This window comes from Chanodichthys erythropterus, chromosome 18 (genome assembly GCF_024489055.1).
Source record: "Chanodichthys erythropterus isolate Z2021 chromosome 18, ASM2448905v1, whole genome shotgun sequence".
Classification (NCBI taxonomy): Eukaryota; Metazoa; Chordata; class Actinopteri; order Cypriniformes; family Xenocyprididae; genus Chanodichthys; species Chanodichthys erythropterus.
Window position 1 is genome coordinate 7,209,073 of NC_090238.1, and position 25,893 is coordinate 7,234,965.

Here is a 25,893-nt window from a genome sequence, read left to right on the forward strand (position 1 = left end):
AAAGCCTTAGAAGCAGCCATACTCCTAGTCAGTGTTGGGTATAGTTACTTTGGAAGTAGTTAGTTAGGTTACAACGTTACCATCAATTAAAAGTAATCAGTTATGATACAGCGTTACCTATTCATAAAAGTAACGCGTTAGAGTACTCATGCGTTACCAAAAATTAAAAGACGTTTGCAGCGGCTCACACATGACAGACACAGCCCCCGGCCCCTTTAAATGCACCTAGAAGTCGTGACTCCCGACAAAGAATAACGTCAGTCGTCCGACTAAATTAACACTGCAGGATAACAATAACAGGAAAGACAGTCAGCAATAGGCTATTCCACATGGCGTTTTATTTATTTATTATCACAGAACATATTATTAATCAAAATTCGCACCTACCCAGCCCGGGTAGCCTAGGCTACTGCATATTATGAGCACCACAAGATAACTCATGATTTTTCTTTAACTTTAAATAATGCAGTTATCAAAGTACAAGTATGCTTACTTGTAAACACAACCTTAAACAGGCTTGCAGATTTAAATCCATTTAGAAATGATGAACAACCAGCCAGCAACGATCTAACAGAAATTAACAGCTGCCTGTCAAACAAAAATGATAACAAACCGAATTAAATCCTTCACTGCCACACAGGCAAATGACAAATCGCTTAATAGCCGAACTAATTATTATTGGTGTTTGAATGCGAGATGTTTTTTTAAATTTGAGGTAGAATTTTTGGCGGTCGACAGAAGCTTTTCACCAATGCAGAGTGTGCATTTTACCGTTATGTTCTTTTCTTTTTCGTTGACAAATTGAAAATAATGTGCGTACTTCCATAAACCAAACGCTGTCCTCTCTGCCATCTTGCCGGGATTTCGAAAAAAAAAAAAAAACCCACACACACAGGGTTAGGCGCAGGGCACAGACAGACGTATCACAGCCATTGACTTTACGATCACAGAGCTTCGGCTCCGCTGATACATCTGCGGGTGGCACAGTAGACCTAGGCCTACTGTCTGACAAAAAACAGGCTGCAGTCGGGATTTTCCTTTCCTTAAAATAACGGATTACTTTTTTAAAAAAATAACGAAGTTACTGATTACTTACGCACGAAACTAACGCGTTAAGTTACACATTTCAGGAAAAAAGTAATTAGAGTACTCTAACGCGTTACTTTGTAACGCGTTACCCACAACACTGCTCCTAGTTGAATGAGCCCTGACAGCCAATGATGAAGGCTGTCCAATTGACTCATAAGCAAGTGAGATGGCCTCAACCACCCACTTGCTCATTCTCTGCTTGGATGCAGGGAGACCCTTCCTAGGTGCTCCAAAACATACAAATAGCTGATCAGCTTTTCTCCACATGGCAGCTCTGTGGACATAAGCATCCAGTGCCCTGACCAGGCACAGCATATTTAGCTTTTCCTGGTCAGAGGACGTAAATGGAGGAGGACAGAAGGCCTGCAGCACAATAGGTCTCACAGGATTAGTGAGGACCTTAGATATATATCCCGGTCTGGGATGAAGGAAAGCCTTGACATTACCAGGTGCAAATTTGAGGCATGATGGAGATACCAACAGGGCCTGAATGTCTACAATTCTCTTGAGAGATGTAATAGTGAGCAGAAACACTGTCTTTAGTTTTAGGAATTTTTCTGGCACCTCTTTGTGGGCTCGAAGGGGGCCATAGAAAGGCCTTGCAACACAATGGCCAAATCCCAAGCCGGTACTCTCGTGCGAACTGCAGTTCTCATCCTCAAAGTGCCACGGAGGAAACGAGTGATAAGTGGGTGTCTCCCCAAAGATACCCCACTCAAAGGAGCGTGGTAAGCAGCTAAGGCCGCCTCGTACACCTTTAGTGTGGAGGGGGATAACCCTGTAGAAAATCTTTCCTGCAGGAACTCCAGCACTGTGCTGACAGGGCAGTTAACTGGATCCCACTGGTGATTTTCTCACCATGAAGTGAATAATCTCCACTTCAAGGAGTAAAGTTTCCTCGTGGAGGGAGCTCTGGATTGGAGAATGGTCTCAACAACATCGGTTTTGGGCGGGGGTGAAGGATCGACCCGCTCGCCTGAGACCACCTCGGGGTGAAGTCTCCATTCCCCGGGCCTCGGCCCCTGCCTTGACAGGATGTCTGCTCCCACATTGAGGTACCCAGGGATGTACACTGCTCTGAGGGAGAGCAGTTTGTCCTGGGACCACAGGAGGATCTGATTCGCCAGCTTGTATAACGGCCGTGATCTCAGACCCCCCTGGTGATTTATATATGAGACCACTGATGTGTTGTCTGATCGAACTAGCACATGATGGTCCCTGAGGTCTGGGAGGAAGCGTTTTAATTCTAGAAACACCACCAGCATCTCCAGGCAATTTATGTGCCAGGAAAGATGATTGTCCTGCCACAGACCCTGTGTTCAGCGACCACTCATGATTGCCCACCAGCCCGTGAGGGATGCATCTGTCGTTAGCGTGACGCGAAGACTGAGAGCTCCCAACACAGGTCCCTGGGACAGAAACCATGGTTGCTTCCGTATAACTAGAGCACGTAAGCATTGCTGCGTGACTCTGATTATACGAAAAAGATTCCCCCTCAGTGAGAAACCCTTGGTTTTGAGCCACCACTGCAGTGGTCTCATGTTCACCAGGCCAAAAGGTATCATGTTGGATGCTGCTGCCATAAGCCCTAACAGTCTCTGGAAATGTGTGACAGTGAGTGGCTGGCCTAGCTTTATGTCTGAGACGGTCGAGAGAATTGATGTTATGCGAGATAGACGGGCACGCATAATCACCAAATCCCACACCACGCCTAGATAAGTGGTCCTCTGAGCTGGAGAAAGCACACTTTTCTTTGCGTTTAGTCTCAACCCCAACCTTTTCATGTGAGCGAGATCAACATCTCGATGTTGAACCGCCATCTGCTCTGATTGAGCCAGAATCAACCAATCGTCTATGTAGTTCAATATGCGGATGCCCTGCATATGCAATGGCGTTAGAGCCGCGTCTACACACTTGGTGAAGGTGCGGGGTAACAATGCTAGCCGAAGGGAAGAACCTGATATTGGAATGCTTCGCCCTCGAAAGCAAACCTTATGAACTTCCTATGTTGCGGGAGGATTGATACATGGAAGTATGCGTCTTTTAGATCTATCGTCATAAACTAGTCCTCGGACCTGATTTGTGACACGATATGTTTGATTGTCAGCATTTTGAACTTGAGCCTCGCTACTGTTCAATTCAACTTATGAAGATCTAAGATCGGATGCAATCCACCCATTGAGATACTTCTGACAGATTTTTCCACTCTGACAAAAAAATCTACTAAGGGAACCAGCCTCTCGAGGCTGGCCTCTGGTGGAATATGGGCAGCCAGCACAGTGCCCTGAAGCGGAGCCCCGGCAGGGAACGACTGGCTTGGCAGCAGAGAGAGCGCGCCACCATCGGGTGACACGCGGGGAACTACTGCGCCCCGGCGTTGCGGCGGGGTTGGCAGAGCGCCCCCCTGAGGGCACCAAAGACAAGCGGGCACCGTAGAGCGAAGTGAATGCCGCTTAACTCCGGAGGGGACCACCCTCAGGATCCTGACTGTTCTGGCATCAGGATTTTTTAGACGAAGCCCTCTTGGCGGCAATGACGATCCGTCTTGCTCTTCGAAGGCTTTGTCTGAGAGCATTGCCACGCATTCCAGCTCCTCGGAGGGGGAGTACGGGTAGCAACGCTCTGCTTCTGATGCTGTCTGTGTGTGTGCGAAGAGCTCGTACTCGGCTTGGGCTGCTCCCGCCCAGCAGCCGAAGGGACTTGGGTGCAGAGGGGAAGAAACTGCTTCAGTGCTGCAATCTGTTTCTTAGCTTCTTGAAACCTCTCGGTGACGGTGGTAATAGCGTCACTGAAGAGGCCAGCAGGATTTAGTGGGGCGTCCAAAAGAAACGTCTTGTCCTTATCTTTGATATCGGTCAGATTCAACCAAAGATGCCGCTCCATGGCCACCAGGGCTGCCATAGAGTGGCCAATGGATTTGGCTGTCTCCTTGGTGGCATTGAGGGCTAAGTCAGCTGACTGACGCAACTCATGGATCATGTCCGCACCCACTTCATCGCTTTCACCCAACTCCTTTAGCAGATCAGCCTGGTATGCTGATAAAAAAGCTCATAGTATGCAAAAAAGCCTGAGTACGCTTTGCCCACTAGCACTGATGTAGTTTTCAGGGGCTTAGTGGGCTACGTCAGGGTTTTGAGGGATGATGCCACCGAGATGGAGAGATGGCTTAGAAGCGTCTCTTCCGCTTTTGGCAACGCCCCATACCTGTGTCTTCTCAGACCAACCACGTTTCTGTATGTGGAGGTCTGAGGTGAATAAACATGGGATGACACCGGTCTCTTCCATGACCTTGACTCCTCTGTGTGGAGGTCGGGAAAAATCGGTAGTGCTCGACGTGGAGGTAGAGCAGACCTGGATGGCAGAAAGCATTCATTCAACTTGGTTTTGGCCTGTTGCTCTTGCTTCTCAGCTGGCCAATTGATGTTCAACTTGGCAACAGTGCGATTAAGCACCTCCATGAGCTCTTCGCTCATGGGAGAGTGAAGTGGCAAGTCTTCCGTCTCTCCCGTTGTCACACTAACAGCATCCAGCCCCTCAGAACTGGACGGCATCAGCGTGACCGTGTCAACCAGAGCGGAAGAAACCGCAATGCGCGCTTCCTGCCTCCGGATAGACACACTGGATGTAGCAGGTGAGGGCAGAGATAAGGCTGGGCCCATCTCTAACCCCACTGCTACATCCATTTGCGAACCCCAGGACATGAGGCGCCACCCTGCCTCAGCAGAAGCTCGACCCGAGCCCTGGGGAACGTGAACCGAGCCGCTCTACTCGAAGAGGGCCCGGCGGGAGCGCAGCGTTCTAAGTGGAAACAGCTCGCAATGCACACAGGCAGCCCCCTCGAGAGCTGCCTGGGCATGCTGCACTCCCAAACAAGCAACACACATTTCATGTGTATCCCCATCTGTAATGAAACGAGGACAGGGATGAACACACTTCCTGAACTGCTACTCGCTCGCCATAATACCAATAATATAATGATGGTAGACAGACAACAATAAATAAGCCAGTCAAGATCACACGTAGCGCTTGCTGAAGACAAAGAAGCTGAATGTGAGTGTTTTCGGGCTGGCTATATAGTTCCTGGTCAGTGACGTCACCCGCCTATGACGTACCATCTCCCGATTGGAAAGATTTCATACGTGCTTCATGACGACATAACGCAGAGGCGTTCCCATAGCGACTACGCAGTGTGAGTTCCCTTGAAAGGGAACTAGTTTTTCTGAAGAGGTGTTTTACCAGGAAGAGTTGTTTTTGATATGTGTTTTGCTTCATATCTAATAATGTCAGCATGTTTCTGTGGATTTTATAGTATAAGCCTATATCTATGAGAAGTCCTCACAAAAAGAACTTTTAATGCAGTTTATATGATGCTCTGTGTGTGTGTGTGTGTGTGTGTGTACTTGTTTTTGTGAAATATCAGGACACAAATGTGTATAATGACATGAGTATGACATAGGTATTACAAAAAGAGGTGAAATATGAGGACATTCAGCATGTCCCCACTTTTCAAAAGGCTTATAAATCATACAGAATGAGTTTTTGTGACAAAGTAAAAGTGTGCACAGTTTCCTGTGAGGGTTAGGTTTAGGGATAGGGGTAGTGTAGGGGGATAGAAAATACGGTTTGTACAGTATAAAAACCATTACGCCTATGGAATGTCCCCATATTTCACAAAAACAAGTATGTGTGTGTGTGTGTGTGTGTGTGTGTGGTTCAGGTAAAGCCTATGTTATGCCCTTAAAATGTCCCTGCAAAGATGGCAATATCCGGATCCTTCTGGGGACATTTTTTGGTCCCCATGAAGAAAACGGCTTATAAATCATAATAAATGGTGTTTTTGTTTGAAAATGTAAAAATGCAGAAAGTTTTCTGTGATGGATAGTTTCAGGGTTATGAGACAGAATATACAGTTTGTACTGTATAAAAATCATTATGTCTATGGAAATTCCCCATAAAACATGAAAACCCAATGTGTGCGCGCGTATGTGTGTGTGTGTGTGTGTGTGTGTGTAAGATGAAGTGGTGTGTACTTTGAGGAAGTCAGTGGCACGCGTGGGGTGTGTCCAAAACACTCACGTCAGGGGTTCAGCTCACTCTCTCTTAGTTTGAATTCATATGAATTAGAGAAACACTGGACGAGAGAGTGAGAGAAAGCTGGACTGAACATCAGCTCATTCTCAGGTCTGTAACGCATTTTCAGTTTCATATTTGAATTAGAGATTATGACAGTTTCAAACCTTGAAGTCACAGTGAACATTAAGAAGGAAGTTGCATAGGTGCTGATGTGTTCATTAGATGTTTCCTTCTGCAGAATGAGATTCTATTTTAATGTTGGTGTGGGACAAAAAGTATTCGTCAGAAATATGACACTTCATCTGAGCAGTTGAAGTGCGTGTATATGGATGTTGTGGGTTTGTTGTCATTATGTTTTATGAATATTCAGCTGATGTTTTAAAAAACAGTCACAGTATTTTGCCATTTGATCAAACTAAATGTTTTGGTAGTTTGATAGAAAAGCAATGCTCAGGGACAGTTACTTAGAACTTCCCTTGTACCCCTGTTTCATGTGAAGCACTTATTTCCTTTACAAACTTGTGAATGTTTAACACCTTCACAATTTCCAGTTGATAGTGTAACATCTCTCAATACCACATGACAGGAAACCAGAATTGTGGTAGATTATTTTGATGAGTTTAAGAGAAAAATGGTAGAGTTAGTGTTTAAAAATCAGAGTTTTTCAGGATTTTTCTAGTAGAAGACTCTTAGCAAAGCTTTACCATGCTACATTTCACTTCCTATTTTCTTTCTGTGATACTCTGAAAGAGGCCGTTGCTGCTGCTTGACATTTTGTCATTATTTTAACTTGTCATGTTGTCTGTCCCGTGACTCAGACATCATATGGTAACACAGGAGTAAACCCGTTCACACATCAGAGACATGGAGCGCGTCCAGGTAGGAAATGTTGCATTGGTCTCTCATGTACTGGCATGTTGATATATAGTGTGTTTAGTCAAGAACGTCAAGTCCTTTTACTAATGCGGTCTGTAATAAGAGATTAATGAATGAAATGTTATAGAATATTAGAATAGATAAAATGCATTATGAAAAGCTTAACATTTTGAATAAAATTACATTTAAGCTTTTTTTAAGACTTACTGACAGATAATTCTAAGATTTATATAATTATAATAATTCTAATTTTTAATGCTCAGCAGACTCTAATAACAATGACGGTAATAATAATGATTCTTCCCACATTATTCTTATTACTTATATATAATTATAATAATTGTTATTATTATTATCATTATTATTATTTTCATCCATTTTCCAAACAGCTTGACCTAAGGTTAATGTTGAAGTATTTTTATTGTTGTTGTTGTTAATTTTATGTCATAAATTTTATTTGTTAATGTTCTACGTTAAATAAATTTAAGCTGTTTCTAAGAAAGCTGAGCCTACCATCAAATTTTTTTTTTTTAATTTGATTGATAATTATAATCATTGATTTGATTTAGTAACTTTTATTTGTTTTCAAATTCCCTTTTTTTAATATTTTAGAATAAACTGGTATCTGACTATGATTAACAAAGCAACCTACAACTAAACCTCAAATAACTGGCAAATATCAGGACATAAAGTTAAAAATACAAGGATTCATCTCTAGAATTCCCATGTTCTCATATTTTATTATTGAGTCACTCATTGATTTCCTTCGGCTGCGTCATATTCATGCCTGAACTTGAACATATTATTTCTCTCCACAGAGCTGATAATCATTTGAGCCTATGTAGAGATGTCGGGTGACACCAGTACGTTGTCATGGAAACCACCTCCTCCCAGTCCACCACAGGCATCCGGCAGTGCCGTCGAGACGGGGAATAAATGCAGGGGGGTGGTGAAAATACTCAAAGTGTGCTTCATAAGCAACAGTGCCAACCTGGGCAAGAACTTCAAACTGGTCAAATGTGAAAGTTCCTGGAATATCAGGGTGAGAAGATGAACGTGCATTTTGACACATTAATGATGAATGCAGTATGAATCAAAACGTTCCATTGTCATAATGAGGAATGACACTGAGTAATAAGATTTATTTAATTATTATGACATTCTTTTGACATGACAATGATAATGCATAGGCCCAGATTTACTAAAAATGGCAAATTAGCATGATTCCAAATTAGCGCAATTCCAAAAAAAAACGTAGATGGGAGTGGAAAGTTCTGCACGTGATCTACAAGACGCAACAAATGTCCTGACATTTCATCCTACCCATCAGATTGCCCTACCAGTGTTTACTGCGCATGTGCACATCAATATTGTCTTTTTCTCTTTTTTTTTTTTTTTACTTTAAAAATATTTGCATTGTTTAAGGTTTGGTTTACGGTAGTAGGTATGGATGTTAGTTTAGGTTCACCCAAAAATGAAATTTCTGTCATTAATTACTCACCTTCATTTCTTTACAAACCCATAAGACCTTCGTTCATCTTCGGAACACAAATTAAGATATTTTTGATGAAGCCTGAGAGCTTTCTGACCCCTTCATAGACCACAATTTAATTACCACTTTCAAGGCCCAGAAAGGTAATAAAGACATCATTAAAATAAGTCCATTTGACTACAGTGGTTCAACCTTAATTTTATGAAGCAACAAAAAAACAAACAAAAAAAACAACTTTATTCAACAATTTCTTCTCTTCCCTGTCAGTTTCCTATGCTGTTGATGCAATGCAAGCTTCTGTGTACTATGTTCGAACGCTCAGTATTGGCCAATTCTGCGTTCTGATGTAGAACCTGGAAGTGCTACACTGTGTTTACTACATCAACAGTGTAGGAGAATGACAGGGAAGAAAAGTTTTGTTTTTGCGCACAAAAAGTATTCTCGTCACTTCATAACATTAAGGTTGCACCACTTTAGTCACGTGGACTATTATAACAGTGTCTTTACTACCTTTCTGGGCCTCGAAAGTGGTAATTAAATTGCTGTCTATGGAGGAGTCAGAGAGCTCTCAGATTTCATCAAAAATATCTTAATTTGTGTTGAAGATGATCGAAGTTCTTACGGGTGTGGAACGAAAGGGAAACTCCTGCAAATGCACATGCAATAAGGTCAGCCACAAAATTAACTGTCCACGGCTTCTCGGTGCCAATTTTTCACTGTGTGTCTTTAGTAAATCCTGACAGTAGTTTTTAAAGCCAAAAAATGGTTTGTGCTGTTGCAAACTTTTAGTAAATATTCTTTCTTCTTTCTTTTTTTAGTGTAAATAAATCCACAAATATTTATTTTATTAATGATGAATCTTTTATTTAAATTAGATCTGATGTATAATTTCATTCTGCAGAGAATCATTAAGTCGATCCTGGACAGCGGACGACTTGGTCCCAACATCATGTTCTCAGAATGCTACGGTCTGCTGCTCAAACACCTCAAATCAGACGAGGTTCACTGGCTGCACCCGAACCTCACCGTTGCAGAAGTGGAGCAGAAATATGAACAGCAGCACGTTGAGGCGGAGTGGAGGTGTGTGTGTGTGTGTGTGTCCCATAAGGCAAAAAAAGATTTAAGTTTTTATATTTAAAAAAAAAAAAATGGCCAAAAAATATTTTAAAATAGTTTTAAAATAAATATAGACAAATATATTTTCATTAAATTTTGGGGCTGCATTTATTTGATCAAAAATACAGTAGAAACATTAGTATTATGAAATATTATTAAAATTTAATATAACTTTTATATTTAAATATATTTAAGATGTTAAGAAGCTGAATTTTCAGCATAATTTTGTATTTACCCAAAATTTATTCTAAGATTGGAAATGTATTTTCTTGCCACTTCAAGTACATTTTGTAATATATTTTGGCCTTTGAAGGTTTAAACGTAATATATTTTCAACATAAAAATGATATTTGCCTAAGTTGCCTGTTTACAACATATATTTAGCATATATTTTAAATGTTTTGATCAGAGGAAATATAAATGTTTTCCATAATGTGGGTGTTTACATGTTTTTGTAACAACTGTGAGGACAAGATATCTCTAATTAAAATATAATAAATAGTAAAATATTAATATAGTAAAATATTCCCAAATATTCCCTTAAAGGTGCCCTGGAATCAAAAATTGAATTTTCCTTGGCATAGTTGAACAAGAGTTCAGTACATGGAAAAGACATACATTGAGTTTCAAACTCCATTGTTTCCTCCTTCTTATATAAATCTCATTTGTTTAAAAGACCTCCAGAAAATGGGCGAATCTCAACATAACACCGACTGTTACGTAACAGTCAGGATCAAATAATATGTACGCCCCCAATATTTGCATTTGCCAGCTCATGTTCAAGGCATTAGACAAGGGCAGGACGTCTGGATCTCTGCACAGCAGAATCATCAGACTAGATAAGCAAGCAAGAACAATAGCGAAAAATGGCAGAAGGAGCAATAATAACTGACATGATCCATGATAACATGATCTTTTTAGTGATATTTGTAAATTGTCTTTCTAAATGTTCCGTTAGCATGTTGCTAATGTACTGTTAAATGTGGTTAAAGTTACCACCGTTTATCACTCTATTCACGGAGACAAGAGAGCCATCGCTATTTTCATTTTTAAACACTTGCAGTCTGTATAATTCATAAACACAACTTCATTCTTTATAAATCTCTCCAACAGTGTAGCATTAGCCCGGTTAGCCACGAAGCATACTATCAAACTCATTCAGAATCAAATGTAAACATCCAAATAAATACTATACTCACATGATCCGATCCATGCATGCAGCATGCATGACGAACATATTGTAAAGATCCATTCGAGGGTTATATTAGCTGTGTGAACTTTGTTTATGCACTGTATAACTGCACTTATAGTCGAGAGCTCGGGGGGGCAGGGAGCGAGAGATTTAAAGGGGCCGCGCAGCCTGAATCGGTGCATATTTAATCATGCCCCGAAATAGGCAGTTAAAAACATTAATTGGGGTACTTTGAGCTGAAACTTCACAGACACATTCAGGGGACACCTTAGACTTATATTACATCTTTTGAAAAGACGTTCTACGGCACCTTTAATAAATCAGTTCTGTATGTTAGTACTAACCCTGTTTTTGTTCATCTATCATGATCAGATATGATTTGAGGATCCGTTACATTCCTCCTGATTTCCTACAGAAGTTAAAAGAAGACAAAACTACAATGCTTTACTTCTACCAGCAGGTTGGTACCTGTCACATGGGGAGTGTTTCTTCAGAATTACCACCCTATATCCTGAAATAGCACTCTGAATAGGGAAGGAAACATTAAGGATGTCTGATGTAGTGCTGAAGTGCTGCCAGTTTGTGTGATGGTGGTTTGCACATCTACAAAGGTGAATGAAGGTGTGTGTGTGTTTGATGTCGTTCCCCAGGTTCGCAGTGACTACATGCAGCACAGCGCTAGGAAAGTTAGTGATGGGATGGCGCTGCAGTTGGGCTGTCTGGAAATCAGGTAGGTTGAATGTGTTAAAGAGGATCTATCATGCTTTTTTAGATTTTCAACTTTCTCCAAAGCAAAGTATTATTTTTTTATTAGTAAGTACTGTTTCTGAACTCACTGAAAAGCCTTGATTGTAGTCTTAATAATTCCTTAGGCATACACAAAATAAAAGGGGAAGACCTGGTTGAGTTAGTTAGTAGTGTGTGAAACTCGCAGTTATGGTAAGAGGTGTGAAATTTCCCAAACACGCTCAGTGCGGTTGACCAATCATGATACACTAGTCCATCTGACCAATCAGAGCTCATTGTGCTTTTCAGAAGGAGGGGCTTCATAGAGAACGGAACTAAACAGACCGTTTCTGACAGACTGGGAAGAGAGGTGCTGCAACAATATAAAATGTGTGAAAATGAATGTGTGTTTTTAACATTCAAGCATGAAAACCTATTCTAGTAGACCCCAAAAACAGAATTAAGACTGTTAAAAGGGCCATATTATGCCCTTTTATATAATCTCGGTAGGAATCAACTGAAAAAAAAAAAAAAATCTGGAATAATTATAAACTTTATTTGTATAGCACCTTTCATACAAGAAATGCAGCTTAAAGTGCTTTTCACTTTTTCTTGTGAAGTACTTACTGTAAAGATTTTTTAGTGTAAAGTTTTTTCTTTGTACAGATGACAACATTAATCTCGTTCACACGGATCTGCGAAAATGACTAAAAATGCTGTTCTGCGCATGCCAGAAAAGTAGTTGGCTGTCACTTTGTAAAGAAAGACTACACGCCTGCACATACGCATTTTTTTACAGAGCACTCGCACCAAACATGCATACCTTAGTTTTACAGTTTACTGTGCTTTGATATTCTTCTCATTATTTCCATATAGTGGCAAATAAATCGGAAGTCTTACAAATTCACAGAAAACACCTTACCTTCGAGTTGACAAATAAGGTGGATACACTAAACACGTAATAAGCATGCGTGTGACGTCACCGTTTTCACAGATTTTCTTTTTTGTAGTTTACACAGAGATGACAACAGGTTATTTTAAAAACTTGCACTTTGAAACCTGTTTTCAAAAGTTGGTGTTTCAAGCCACCAAAATGTCCTTGTTATGTAAATGAACGGCCAAAACGCATATAGTTTTAGTTGAAAACGGTGTTGTGTAAACAAGTTATTAAGCATTCCTGTAGCTCAAGCAGTTCCCAGGGAATGCAAGAACTGATAGAAATGTATATACCTTTGGATAAAAGTGTCTGCCAAATGCATAAATGTAATAATAAATAGACAACATAATTAGAATGATTCAGAAAAGTCATTACTTCCATTTTTCTTATTTTAACAGGAGGTTTTATAAAGACATGAATGCTAGTGGCCTGGAGAAAAAATCAAACTTGGATCTGCTGGAGTAAGTAGTTTGTCTTGTGCTGTATGATAGTTTTACACAAGTATATGCATTGATGGCATTTCTGCTCCTGTCAGGAAAGATGTCGGTCTGCAATTGTTCTTTCCTCAAGAATTAATCAGCAGTATGAAGGTAAAAACATTTTCGTGACTTCTTTGAGAATAAGGCAGCAAAGCGATCCAATACACACTAACAGCGCTTGTGATTTTTGATAACGTTCATATGTCTGTTGGGAAACAGTCGAAGCACCTGAGAAAACTGATCCAGCAGACGTTCCAGCAGTTTGCGTTGCTGAAGGAGGAGCAGTGCATCATGAAGTTCTTTGAGACATTATCTGTCTTTTCCAATTTTGATGAAGAGGTTTTTCCTTGTGAGCTGGTGGTAAGTTGTTGTTGTTGTTGTTTTAATTACAGACATGTTAATAATGGTTGATGTGTGTTATTTACTCTCTGAAATGACATGAGAACTAGTGAATGTCATTGCATTAGATAACAATCTCGAAGCAAATGTTATTTGCCATTAAATGCTGCAAAAATGTCACTTTTGCAGTGGCTATGAAATCCGATCCATACTTTTTGACTTTATTTTCAGCAACATATATTTTTATAATTTGCAACTTTATAATCATCTTTTGCCAAATGTTTTACTTGAAAAATGTGCTTGTGTTATCTTTCTGTAGCATAGATAACATGTTGTTTTGACATTTTGTTATCTAATGCATGCATGACATAGATTTGAGTATGGTTTTATGTGACCACTGTAGATCAAGGAGTAATTGTGATGCTGTAAATGCTGCAAATGTCTGATTATTCTCTAGCAAGGATGGAGCATCTCTGTGGATCTGGTCATCGGCCCCAAAGGTATTCGGCAACGCACAGACAAAAGCTCTGTGGTAAGAACAACACGTCAATCCCACCACTCAGCTTTTACTCTGAAACGCAGCACTCACTCACAAAAGCAATAATAACCACTTCTATTTGTCAACTGACCACAATGTAAAAAAAAATTTAGCCCTTGTCCTGCACACACAATCATTGAATTAGAGTGCTCCAAACACATTGTAGGATGTTTAAATATTATTATCTGTTTTATTAATATTTTGAATTAGTTTTTATTTTAAAATTTTCAGTTTTTATTGTAATTTTAGTCAAATTCACTTTTTATGTGTGTCTATATCATATGTTTCCTTAGCTGAAGTTTTAGATGAAATTAAATAAGTTGAAGTTTTTTTTTTTCCAAGTAATGGAAATGTATATTAATGGTTTTAATGTATATTAACATGGCTTTCTTTGATGTGTCCTCATTAGCCGGTCTGTCTAGCCACATTTGCGCAGATTCAAAGTATTAAATACACCCTTCAGAATGACGGAAAGACACTGCTACATATATGTATAGAAGGAGCTAAACAGGTAAATGCATCTACATGTGCATGAATGTTTTTGCTGAAATGAATGCTTGATTTCTGAATCAGTTTACCTTCCTTGATTTTCTTATGAATATTTAAATAATGTATATTAAAAGATTTGGCCTTTCTGTTTTGTCTTTTTCAGCCTTTGTCCATCAGCACAGCCTCTCTGGCCATCGCAGAGAACATGGCAGATTTAATCGATGGCTACTGTCGTTTGGAGCACGGAAATGAGACGAGTTTAATAGTGCGGCCGAATAAAGGTACATAGGTTTAATTCTTTCATGTTACCAGGTCATGAAACCAACATCATCATCTATCTTAAATAAGTATCCACTAATGAAACCAATTTCAATAGTTCCTCTGCTTAAACAGTTTCTGACTCACTAGGATAGCATGCGTTTCCCACAGTGTGTTATATGAATAACAAATTACCATTTGTGTTTACCAGACAGAGATGCTAGAATCTCTCTACCTCCTTTACCCTGCAGGTAAGCAGTGATGTCTTATATATATTATTCCTTTGATATATTATTTTTTGATTAACTTGATTAACGTTTGTGTGTGTGTGTGTGTGTGTGTGTGTGTGTGTGTGTGTGTGTGTGTATGTATGTATGTGTATATATATATATATATATATATATATAGGCTGTGCCAATGCTAATTTTATGAATTAAAGATCAATAGGATAAACAATGCAGATTTATTTTCAGTCATGATCATGTTTACCAAAGGTGCCAATAATTCATCTGTACATCTTAATTTTATTTATTAATATTAGATTTATATTTGTTATTTAAATCATTAATTCTGTCTAATTTTTTGATTGCAAAAGCAGTGAGGAAAACACCAGATCTGACATGCAAAGTAGAAGTATGTAAAGCAAAATATATATACTGCCTATATATACAAATTTTATAAAAGACTGTTAGATACATATTGTTTTTTGTTTAATTAAATGTCCCCCCCCTCCCCTCTCCACAGGCTCAGATATTTATTCAGAGATACCAGAAAATAAACCAGTTGCACGTAAGAACCACAACATATTTTAAGGGACTGATTGTTTATTATTATTTATTTATTTGCCATCTTTAACTCAATCCCCTTATAATCCAGCATGTAAATTCAGCCTCTCACGGAACGACGTTGTGCTCGGCCGGATTCTAGGTGAAGGTTTCTTTGGTGAGGTTCATGATGGGATCTATAAAAGCAAGGTTAGTGCCTCAGTCTCACACCTACAGGCCAAAATATAGTCTCTAACGGATCACGTGGATTTAGTAGAAACCGCTAGAAACCTATTCAAGTTCAGCTTTCTGGAGAGCAACCTCATGAATCTTGTGTCTTTATCTAGACAGGGGAGCGAGTGAATGTTGCTGTAAAGACATGCAAGGACTGCACCGCTGATGTGAAGGAGAAGTTCATGAGCGAAGCTTGTAAGTTGTCATAAAACGATAATTCTGGTTCTTGATTATGATTGGTTGAGCCGCGTTTAAAGCTGTTGTAAACATGATCGCATTACATCAGTATTACTGCGCCACTGCGTTTGTGTGTTGCTTGGTAGCCATTCCGCTTCTGAAGAACTACATTGCTTGGTGGAAGAATAATATTTTGTTATCAGTAACATCACTTTTCTGTGTGTTTATTTTATGAAACCTTGCCAGGTATGTGGAATAACTGTTATAAGCCCTGAGAAGCCGTGATTTATGCTGAATTTTGCTTTTTTTTATCTTCCACCTGTAGAATTAAATAAATGCCTAAATAGAACAATAAAACCCTTAAATCATTGTTTTCATGCAGTGATCATGAAGAAACTGGACCATCCACACATTGTGAGACTCATAGGAATTATCGAAGAGGATCCCGTCTGGATTGTCATGGAGCTTTACCAGCATGGAGAGGTGAAATTCATTCATTTCAAGCTTGACAGTGGCTTGCTTATATACAGGAAAATCTGTAGCAAGGAAAATCGTCAAGTCATCTTTATTCAGTTTCACAGCAATAAACAGGAAAATAACAGAATTAAAATAATGCAAACTTATTCAAATATGAGAAAAATTCTAATTCAGCACTCTTAGAAGAACAAGGTTCTATATGTGAGAGATAATGTTAATCCAGCCGGTTGTTATCTCAGAATAAACCCAGACAGGGTGATCAGGCTGAAGTTTATTCTGAGATAACAACCGGCTGGATGTACATTATCCCGCTTATTACACAGCTACTTGCCACATAAGTAAATAATTAGACACAAAATATTGATAGAATATTTTATTAGCTCTTTAAACGCAAAGCTTGCGCGGCAAGTTCAAACTAGACAAACATTTAAGAGATACGGTACAGTCCACACCACTTATTAAACGGCATTTCACCACATAAATAATTATGAGGATAAGAGATAATGATCTGAGATTAAACGGTTTTAAAATCGTATCTTTATCTTATTACCCAACAGTGTACAAAACAATAGTCGCTGCGTTTGTATGAAATGAGAGAGTGAGTCCACGATACTGGATGTCATAACGCAACGCAAAAATTAGACGAAGAAAAAATAGCATATAGCGCTGTTGACTTCAGTAACCCGGATGAGCCTGTGTTATCCTGTTTTCATCGGTTGTTATTGGGAAATAACATATCGCTGGATGGTGCATTGACCAATCAGAATCAAGTATTCCACAGAGCCGTGTGAACAAAAGACCTTGAAGTGTTCTGTCAGGCGCTTCATGGGATCATTTTATGGATTTAGTTTAAATTTATTATTAAATTTAATTAAATTTTTTATATTAAGCAGCTCGTAAACATACTTTATCACTAAATAACCCATTAAACGTAAGTATTATGCAATCATTTAAGACTTAAGCCCCATGACACTTTACAGCTTAACAGAAATTACACCCGTAATTTGCGCAAACAATCAGTGAAAGGCTCACTCTATGAATTAATAAATGCTGTATAAGTGCAGTTATTTATTAGTTCATGTTAACTAATGTAGTTAACTAATGTTAACCAATGAACCTTATTATAAAGTGTTACCGCTTTATTTGTAGGGTAACCTTATGATTTGAAATTATTTGTTTCAGTCTTTTTGAATGGAAGTTGCCCAAACTAGAAGTGCCACCCATAATTCAAAACACAGTAGGCTTCTCAGGAATAAGGTGGATGTAAAACCTTACATAGAACCTTTTAGGTTTATTTAGGGTTTCTTTAAAATGAAGTTAAGATCTCAACATTTCACACAGACAAAAGAGCGTACGGCCCGAACGAACTTAAGCCGCGCGCTCACAAGATGACAAAATGATAGGAGTGTTGCCAAACCAAGAATAAACCAGACTGAAGTGACAAAACCCTGACAGCAATATTGTATTAAATCAAACAAAATTACTCATTAAGGGTAATATTTGTTTACAGTCACTCTTGCCACTGTCACAATAAGGGGTAAATCTGGCCCAGCTCATATCGGTACATTATGCAATATTGTTGCACTCATCCTGATTTTCTGTGTTTACTTCAGCTTGGAAATTACCTGACAGAGAACCAGCAGAAACTAACCACTGCCACCCTGATCCTGTACAGCCTGCAGATCAGTAAAGCCCTGGCTTACTTAGAGGGTGTTAACATGGTACACAGGTACGCTGGTACACCTTCTGACCCATGTGTCCTAAATTAAATGTCTCTTTGCTTAAATACATTATGCTATTATTGTGAATAATTATTACCTAATTTGTTTGAAATTTTGGGCATTTGCTCTTGGTTGGTTATCATTTTAAAAACAAGTTTATGAAGAACAGAAACGCTTTTCTAAGTTAAAGGGTTGGTTCAACCAAAAAATTTAAATTCTGTCATTAAGTAATCACCCTCATGTTGTTCCAAACCCATAAGACCTTCACGGATAACATGAGGGTGAGTACTTAATGACAAAATTTCTTTTTTTTTTATTGGGTGAACTAACCCTTTAAGCTTTCACTGTATCTCTTTATGTACAATCAGGTTTGTTTGACATGCTACAAACATCTGTTGCTCTTGACCTTTCACTTTAATAACATGTAGAAGAGTGTCAGAGTGTTAGTTTAAGTCAGTTTCAGTGGCAAAAACATCAAGGCTGTAGGTTGAAGGCCTTCTGTTAACTACAGTGAACTTTATATAGACACCCACACGACTACTCTACTACTCATCTACCTAGGTGTTTTTTCAACTATGAGTAGTTTTGTTCCAGTGGAGAAATTCTATTCTAAATTATACACCTTTTCATAACTCTTACACGTTTAATTTGTTCACTGACAAAAATTCTTGACAGTTTCGTGACTCATGAACATTTCCAGCACATCTCAAATTATATGATGTTTAATAGAATTTAAAATATTTTTGGAATAATATTTTTCAGTTGACATCTTTCTCTTGCCAGTTTTGTAGCTAAAATTTTAGGTGTACTTAATACACATAAATAACATTTTTACACATTGTAAATGACACGAAATAAATAGTATTGTTCATGTGTAATATTTAATTTTTGAAAGAAGTCTCTTATGCTTACCAAGGCTGCATTTATTTGATCAAAAATCCAGTAAAAACCGTAATAATAATATACAATTTTAAAAATATTACAATTTAAAATAACTGTTTTCTATTGTAATATATTTTAAAATGTAATTTACTCCTGTGATCAAAGTTGAATTTTTTAGCATCATTACTCCAGTGTTCAGTGTCACATGATCCTTCAGAAATCATTCTAATGTGCTGATTTGCTGCTCAAGAAACATTTCTTATTGTTATATTATCAATGTACTATTTAATATTTTTGTGGAAACTAAATTCTTTAATATATATATATATATATATATATATATATATATATATATATATATATATATATATATATATATATATATATATATATATATATATATATATATATATATATATATATATATATATATATATATATATATATATTAGGACACACAAAGTGTTTGGCTGTAGGTGTTTTCACATCTCCTTTTGATAATCATCTATATCTCATACATGTGGCCTATTTTAGTGGTGCATACTGCATAGATAATCAGGTTACACACTATTTTCCCATCAGAGACATTGCTGTGAGAAACGTGCTGGTGGCCAAACCAGACTGTGTGAAGCTGGGAGACTTCGGCTTGTCCAGATATATAGAAGATGAAGAGTACTACAAAGGCAAGTTCTGACTAGATGTCAAAGATCTGTCTATTTTAATCTGACTCCCATAAATATAAGCAGTTTAATTTCACTGCCGAATGCTTTCAAATGACACTTTGTTCTCTCTCCAAAGCCTCCGTGACTCGATTGCCTATCAAATGGATGGCGCCAGAGTCAATCAACTTCAGACGGTTTACCTCGGCCAGTGATGTCTGGATGTTTGGTTAGTGACTTTGAAGCGTGACGTAGCCTTAGTGAGATGAATGCATTTAAAGATGCAGGACGTGTTGTGTCATGTTTGCAAAGTGCAATGCAGACTTTTCAAAGCTGAATCACTTGTTCATATTAGGCAATAAATCAATGTTGTAATCAGGATTTTTCAAGCCATCATCATGGTGTAAATTCCTATTTCCTGTTCTCATTCTTGTTGATTTAATGCCTCAAAGTTTAGAAATGAACATCTAAAGCAGTTCATTTGTAGTTCCTGATTCTTAGTGGCTCCTGTGCCTCTCCTTTCAGCTGTGTGCATGTGGGAGATCATGAGTGGAGGTCAGCAGCCATTCTTCTGGCTGGAGAACAAGGATGTGATAAACCAGCTGGAGCAGGGTGTTCGTCTACCCAAACCCGAGCGGTGCCCGCCAACCCTCTACTCCCTCATGACCCGCTGCTGGGCCTACATCCCCAACGAGAGACCCAGCTTCGCCAAGCTAGTGTGCCAGCTGAGGTACGCCACTGCTAGTCGTCAACCGCCAGATAAAAATAATACAAACTACAAACCAACACTTAAGTGGACATTGAGGGAAAAAAAATATTTTATAAAATTAATATTAAAATTATTATAAATAAATATTAAAAATGTAAACAATACTAATTCAAAACAATTACATAAAAAAGTAATGAAAATTCTATACAAATAATGAAAATAAAAAAATAATGAAAATAAAAATGCAAATAAGAGACCTTGTGTGCAAGCTGAGGTACATCACCACTGGCCGCCCTGCCCTAGTCGTCCATGACCTATAGGGTTGTCAGTTTTAATATAATATATTTAATTTAAAATATTTTTAATATATTACTTTTAATATATATTAAAAGTAATAAAATTAAAATACAAGTAACAATAAAAAGTATTAAACAAATTATAAAAGTCAAACATTGTTTTACAAAATAAAATAAATGTGAAACATATATATATATATATATATATATATATATATATATATATATATATACATACAAACCCGATTCCAAAAAAGTTGGGACTTCAGAATACAACATAGATGACATTTCAAATGTTTAAACTGAGAAAATATATAATTTTAAGGGAAAAATAAGTTTCATGGCATCAACATCTCAAAAAAGTTGGGACAAGGCCATGTTTACCACTGTGTGGCATCCCCTCTTCTTTTTATAACCGTCTGCAAACGTCTGGGGACTGAGGAGATAAGTTGCTCAAGTTTAGGAATAGGAAGGTTGTCCCATTCTTGTCTAATACAGGCTCAACCGTCTTAGGTTTTCTTTGTTGCATCTTCCTCTTTATGATGTGCCAAATGTTTTCTATGGGTGAAAGATCTGGACTGCAGGCTGGCCATTTCAGTACCCGGATCCTTCTTCTACGCAGCCATGATGTAGTAATTGATGCAGTATGTGGTCTGGCATTGTCATGTTGGAAAATGCAAGGTCTTCCCTGAAAGAGACGATGTCTGGATGGGAGCATATGTTGTTCTAGAACTTGGATATATCTTTCAGCATTGATGGTGCCTTTCCAGATGTGTAAGCTGCCCATGCCCATGATTTGTCTGACCACAGAACAGTTTTCCACTTTGCCACAGTCCATTTTAAATGAGCCTTGGCCCAGAGAAAACGCCTGCACTTCTGGATCAAGTTTAGATATGGCTTCTTTTTTGACCTATAGAGTTTTATCCGGCAACGGCGAATGGCACGGTGGATTGTGTTCACCGACAATGTTTTCTGGAAGTATTCCTGAGCCCATGTTGTGATTTCCATTACAGTAGCATTCCTGTATGTGATGCAGTGCCGTCTAAGGGCCCGAAGATCACGTCCTAGGCCTAGACCTAGACCCTTACACACAGAGATTGTTCCAGATTCTCTGGATCTTTAGATGATATTATGCACTGTAGATGATGATAACTTCAAACTCTGCAATTTTTCTCTGAGAAACTCTTTTTGATATTGCTCCACTATTTTTCGCTGCAGCATTGGGGGAATTGGTGATTCTCTGCCCATCTTGACTTCTGAGAGACACTGCCACTCTGAGAGGCTCTTTTTATACTCAATCATGTTGCCAATTGACCTAATAAGTTGCAAATTGGTCCTCCAGCTGTTCCATATATGTACATTTAACTTTTCCGGCCTCTTATTGCTACCTGTCCCAACTTTTTTGGAATGTGTAGCTCTCATGAAACCCAAAATGAGACAATATTTGGCATGACATTTCAAAATGTCTCACTTTCAACTTTTGATATGTTATCTATATTCTATTGTGAATAAAATATAAGTTTATGATATTTGTAAATTATTGCATTCCTTTTTTCACAATATATATATATATAAATAATAATATTAAAATGTATGTAGTAATACCAATATTATTAATAATAATAATAATAATAAAAAATAAAAACATTAAAAATAAAAATGTAAAAAGTATATAAATATGTAAAGTATATCAAATAAAAATTTAAATAATCATAATAGATTATAAGAGTAAAAATGATACAAACTGTAACCTCAACTGTTTTCTGTTTGCTTCCCTCAGTGATGTTCATAAAATGGAGAAGGAAATGGAGGTGAATGAGATTAGAGCCAGAACCCGCTCCATAAGCGTAAAAACATTTACTGATGCTCCACCGAAGGTGTCTGTCTTCTCACTTTCTATTTCTCTCATACTGTTATTCTCATACTGTTTATCATAATCAGTCTTTTTCTGTTCATCTCCATTCTTGTTTTATGAAAAGCCATCAAGAATGAAACCATCAGGTTTCAACACTCTCAATCCACGTCTACATCTGCAGGTGATTTTTTTTTTCCCTCCTAGAATGTCTGTAGTTGCTTTAAGTGCACAAAATGCAGTCCCTTTGTAGTTAAAAGTAGATTTGCATTTTAATGTTTGAATTGCAAGTCCATAGGAAAAATATCTCTTTAATAACTAATTTCTTTCTCATAAACAGAAATAAATGAAATGGAAAGACTTTTGCTCCTCACACATTTCTCCTGAGGAAAGGCTCCTCTAAAGTTTCAGAAGAGATCTCCTCTGTGTCTCATATTTGATTAGATCTCAATATGAACTTAAATTTTTCTCATCAAATTATTAAATAATCTGAGCTGCTCTTCATGTTCATTTTATAGCCTTAGTTGTATATAATTTTAAAGAAATTTTAAGAGAAACATCTGAGACAATGTTGATACTGAAATGAAACATAACTTTGAGAGTGATTACATTTCCTGAGCAGTATATCTGTATTTTATTCTGTGGATGATGCGTTTAAAATTGGTAGACCATATAACTATAAACTATAAACAGCTTTATGTTGGTCATGTCTATCTAGGTCAAGTCACACCATTTCCAGTACATATGGTTTTGGTCTGCTTTTCTGTGCTCTAAACCGCCATGTTATGCATGTCATTGTGTGAATATGTTTTAGCTTGTGGTTTAGTTTTGCTTGTCTGTGTGTTGTTGCTCACGCGGCCCACTTTCCAGCTGCCCGAGTCTCTGCGCATTAGCTCGCCTGTCCTCGCCAGCCCGCCAGACTGGCGTTTCATGCTCACGTCCAGCTGCACGCTGACCCTGCCACTGTCCCCTCGCCGTGGCAGTATGGGGGTAAGAGCGCCACCTGCCTTCAGTAGTGCAAACATACTGCTCTTGTGTGTTTCTAGATCTTTTCACTGCAAAAAATGATTTTGTTACTCCGTATTTTTGTGTTGTTTTCCAGTATAAATATCCTAACATTCTTAAATCAAGATACATTTGTTTTCTGTTAGCTTAATGGGGTCAGAAAAATTAATTTGGTTTCCTTTTGAAAAACAAGGCTTAAAAATGTAAATCATATGTCATTTTGCTTACTAGTAAATGTTTAGGTGTTTGTACTGGAAAACAAGACAAAAAGACTAAGTAAGAAAATCATATTTTGCAGTACAGCTAGAAGACTTTAAAAAAGGCCAATGAACATGCTTTGCACACACTGTTCAAAAAGACCCCATTAGTTTGCTTGATAGACACAGTTTTTTCCTGTGCTAATGTATTTCCTATTAAAACAGGAAATTCAGGTGGGTACAAATCATCCTATTTTTAATGTAGAAAACAGTTTAGTTTATGTCACAGCCTGATAAAACCACCCTTGACAGCTTGTGCCATAGACTAAAAAAAAGACTTTCGCAATGAATCAATTTCAGCCACTTCCTTTGCAACCTATTCATGGTCGAGAAAGGAAATAAAGTATGAATGTTACCACAACAGAAGACAGATGAACTATGATTTGCTTTGTGCTAATGCTAGTCGAAAGCAGGTGATATTTATAACTCAGAGGGAGGGACCTTCTTATTCAGCATTTGATTGGACTACATTTGCATTTATATTTAAGCATTTGGCACATATTACATTGCATTCAAAGTATATACATTTATATTAGTCATTCCATAACTTTGGCGTTGCTAGCGCCATGAACTGTTTGAGCTACAGGAAAGCTTGTTGACAAAAATTGGCATAGCTCTTTTAGAATTGTTTATACACTATTATAGTGTTTAATTAATATTTTGAATTATCTTTTAGTTTTTGTTTTAATTTTAGTTTGTTTTATTAATTTTGTTATGTGCTTTTGTCATTTTTACTAGTTTTGTTTTACATTTTTCACTATTCAGCTTTAATTTATCGATTTACTAAATTGTGTGCACGATTTATTAAGTTGTTCCCTCAATTTATAAATCGTGTGCACAATTTACTTATTCGTTCCCTCGATTTGCTAAATCATGCACACGCTTTACTTATTCATTCCCTCGATTTACTAAATCGTGTGCACGCTTTACTAAGTCGTTCAATTTATAAATCGTGTGCACAATTTACTAATTTGATCCCTCAACTAGCTAAATATTGCGCACGCTTTACTAAGTTGTTCCCACAATTATATATTGTGTAAACGATTTACTAATTTGTTCCCTTGATTTACTAAATCGTGCGCACGATTTACTTATTCGTTCCCTCATTTTGCTAAATTGTGTGCACGCTTTACTAAGTCATTCAATTTATAAATTGTGTGCACAATTTACTAATTTGATCCCTCAATTTGCCAAATCATGCGCACGCTTTACTAAGTCGTTCGTTTGATTTGCTAAATTGTGCGCACAATTTACTTATTCGTTCCCTCGATTCGCAAATTCGTGCGCACGCTTTTCCTAAGTCGTTTCCTCAATTTATAAATTGTGCGCACAATTTATTTATTTGTTGCCTTGATTAATAAATCATGCGCACACTTTAATAAGTCGTTCCCTCAATTTATAAATCATGCACACGATTTAATTATTTGTTCCCTTAATTGGTTATTATTTGGTTCCCTCGAATTTGTTCCATCAATTTCGCTTTACTAAGTCATTCCCTCGATTCATAAATCAAGCGCACAATTTACTTATTTGCTCCCTCGATTTACTTAATCATGCACGCACTTTACTAAGTCGTTCCCTCAATTATATATCGTGTAAACGATTTACTAATTTGTTCCCTTGATTTACTAAATCGTGCGCACGATTTACTTATTCGTTCCCTGAATTTGCTAAATTGTGCACACGCTTTACTAAGTCGTTCCAGCAATTTATAAATCATGCGCACAATTTAATCATTCGTTCCCTTAATTGGTTATTGATTGGTTCCCTCGATTTCCCTTTACTAAGTCGTTCCCTCAGTTCATAAATCATGCCCACAATTTACTTATTTGTTCCCTCGATATACTAAATTGTGCACATGCTTTACTAAGTCCTTCTCTCAATTTATAAATTGTGTACACTATTTACTTATTCGTTCCCTCAATTTACTTAATCGTGTGCACGGTCATTCCCTCAATTTTTTTTTTTCCGATTTACTTTTCTTTCCTGCATGTCACGGGCAGGGCTCCTTGTATTTCATTTAGTTGCTGAGGGTTTTTTTTTTTTTGTCTCATATTTATATAATTTTATTTCAGCTGTATTTATTATTATCAAATAATTATTTTAATAATATTTTTAGTATTTTAATTTTAGTTTTTGTTTTAATTAGTAACACTGGTGCAAGAAGCAATTTTTGGCTCATTTTCCTTTTTAAATGCATAATTTTAACATTTGGAGTACTATTAGCATATTAATGGACTTAGTGATAACAGACAT

At 37.7% G+C, this 25,893-nt stretch overlaps 1 protein-coding gene across 12 annotated transcripts in view; it reads left to right on the forward strand.

The window, feature by feature from the left end:
* ptk2ba (protein tyrosine kinase 2 beta, a) overlaps positions 1–25,893 on the forward strand; it is a 50,297-nt gene that overhangs the window by 3,986 nt on the left and 20,418 nt on the right. For 4 of the 12 annotated variants that reach the window (XM_067367672.1, XM_067367671.1, XM_067367670.1 and 1 more), the window contains 25 exons: positions 6,981–7,041; positions 7,857–8,080; positions 9,432–9,610; positions 11,211–11,298; positions 11,489–11,568; positions 11,874–11,954; positions 12,900–12,962; positions 13,037–13,091; positions 13,200–13,340; positions 13,777–13,851; positions 14,267–14,368; positions 14,510–14,627; positions 14,816–14,855; positions 15,200–15,237; positions 15,349–15,393; positions 15,481–15,578; positions 15,716–15,797; positions 16,162–16,262; positions 17,870–17,985; positions 19,442–19,542; positions 19,658–19,747; positions 20,044–20,248; positions 22,304–22,400; positions 22,503–22,559; positions 23,246–23,365. In XM_067367672.1, coding sequence (XP_067223773.1) covers positions 7,886–8,080; positions 9,432–9,610; positions 11,211–11,298; positions 11,489–11,568; positions 11,874–11,954; positions 12,900–12,962; positions 13,037–13,091; positions 13,200–13,340; positions 13,777–13,851; positions 14,267–14,368; positions 14,510–14,627; positions 14,816–14,855; positions 15,200–15,237; positions 15,349–15,393; positions 15,481–15,578; positions 15,716–15,797; positions 16,162–16,262; positions 17,870–17,985; positions 19,442–19,542; positions 19,658–19,747; positions 20,044–20,248; positions 22,304–22,400; positions 22,503–22,559; positions 23,246–23,365 — 2,367 coding nt within the window. In that variant the 5' untranslated portion in view covers positions 6,981–7,041; positions 7,857–7,885. The other 8 variants (XM_067367677.1, XM_067367668.1, XM_067367674.1 and 5 more) reach the window with 8 other exon arrangements.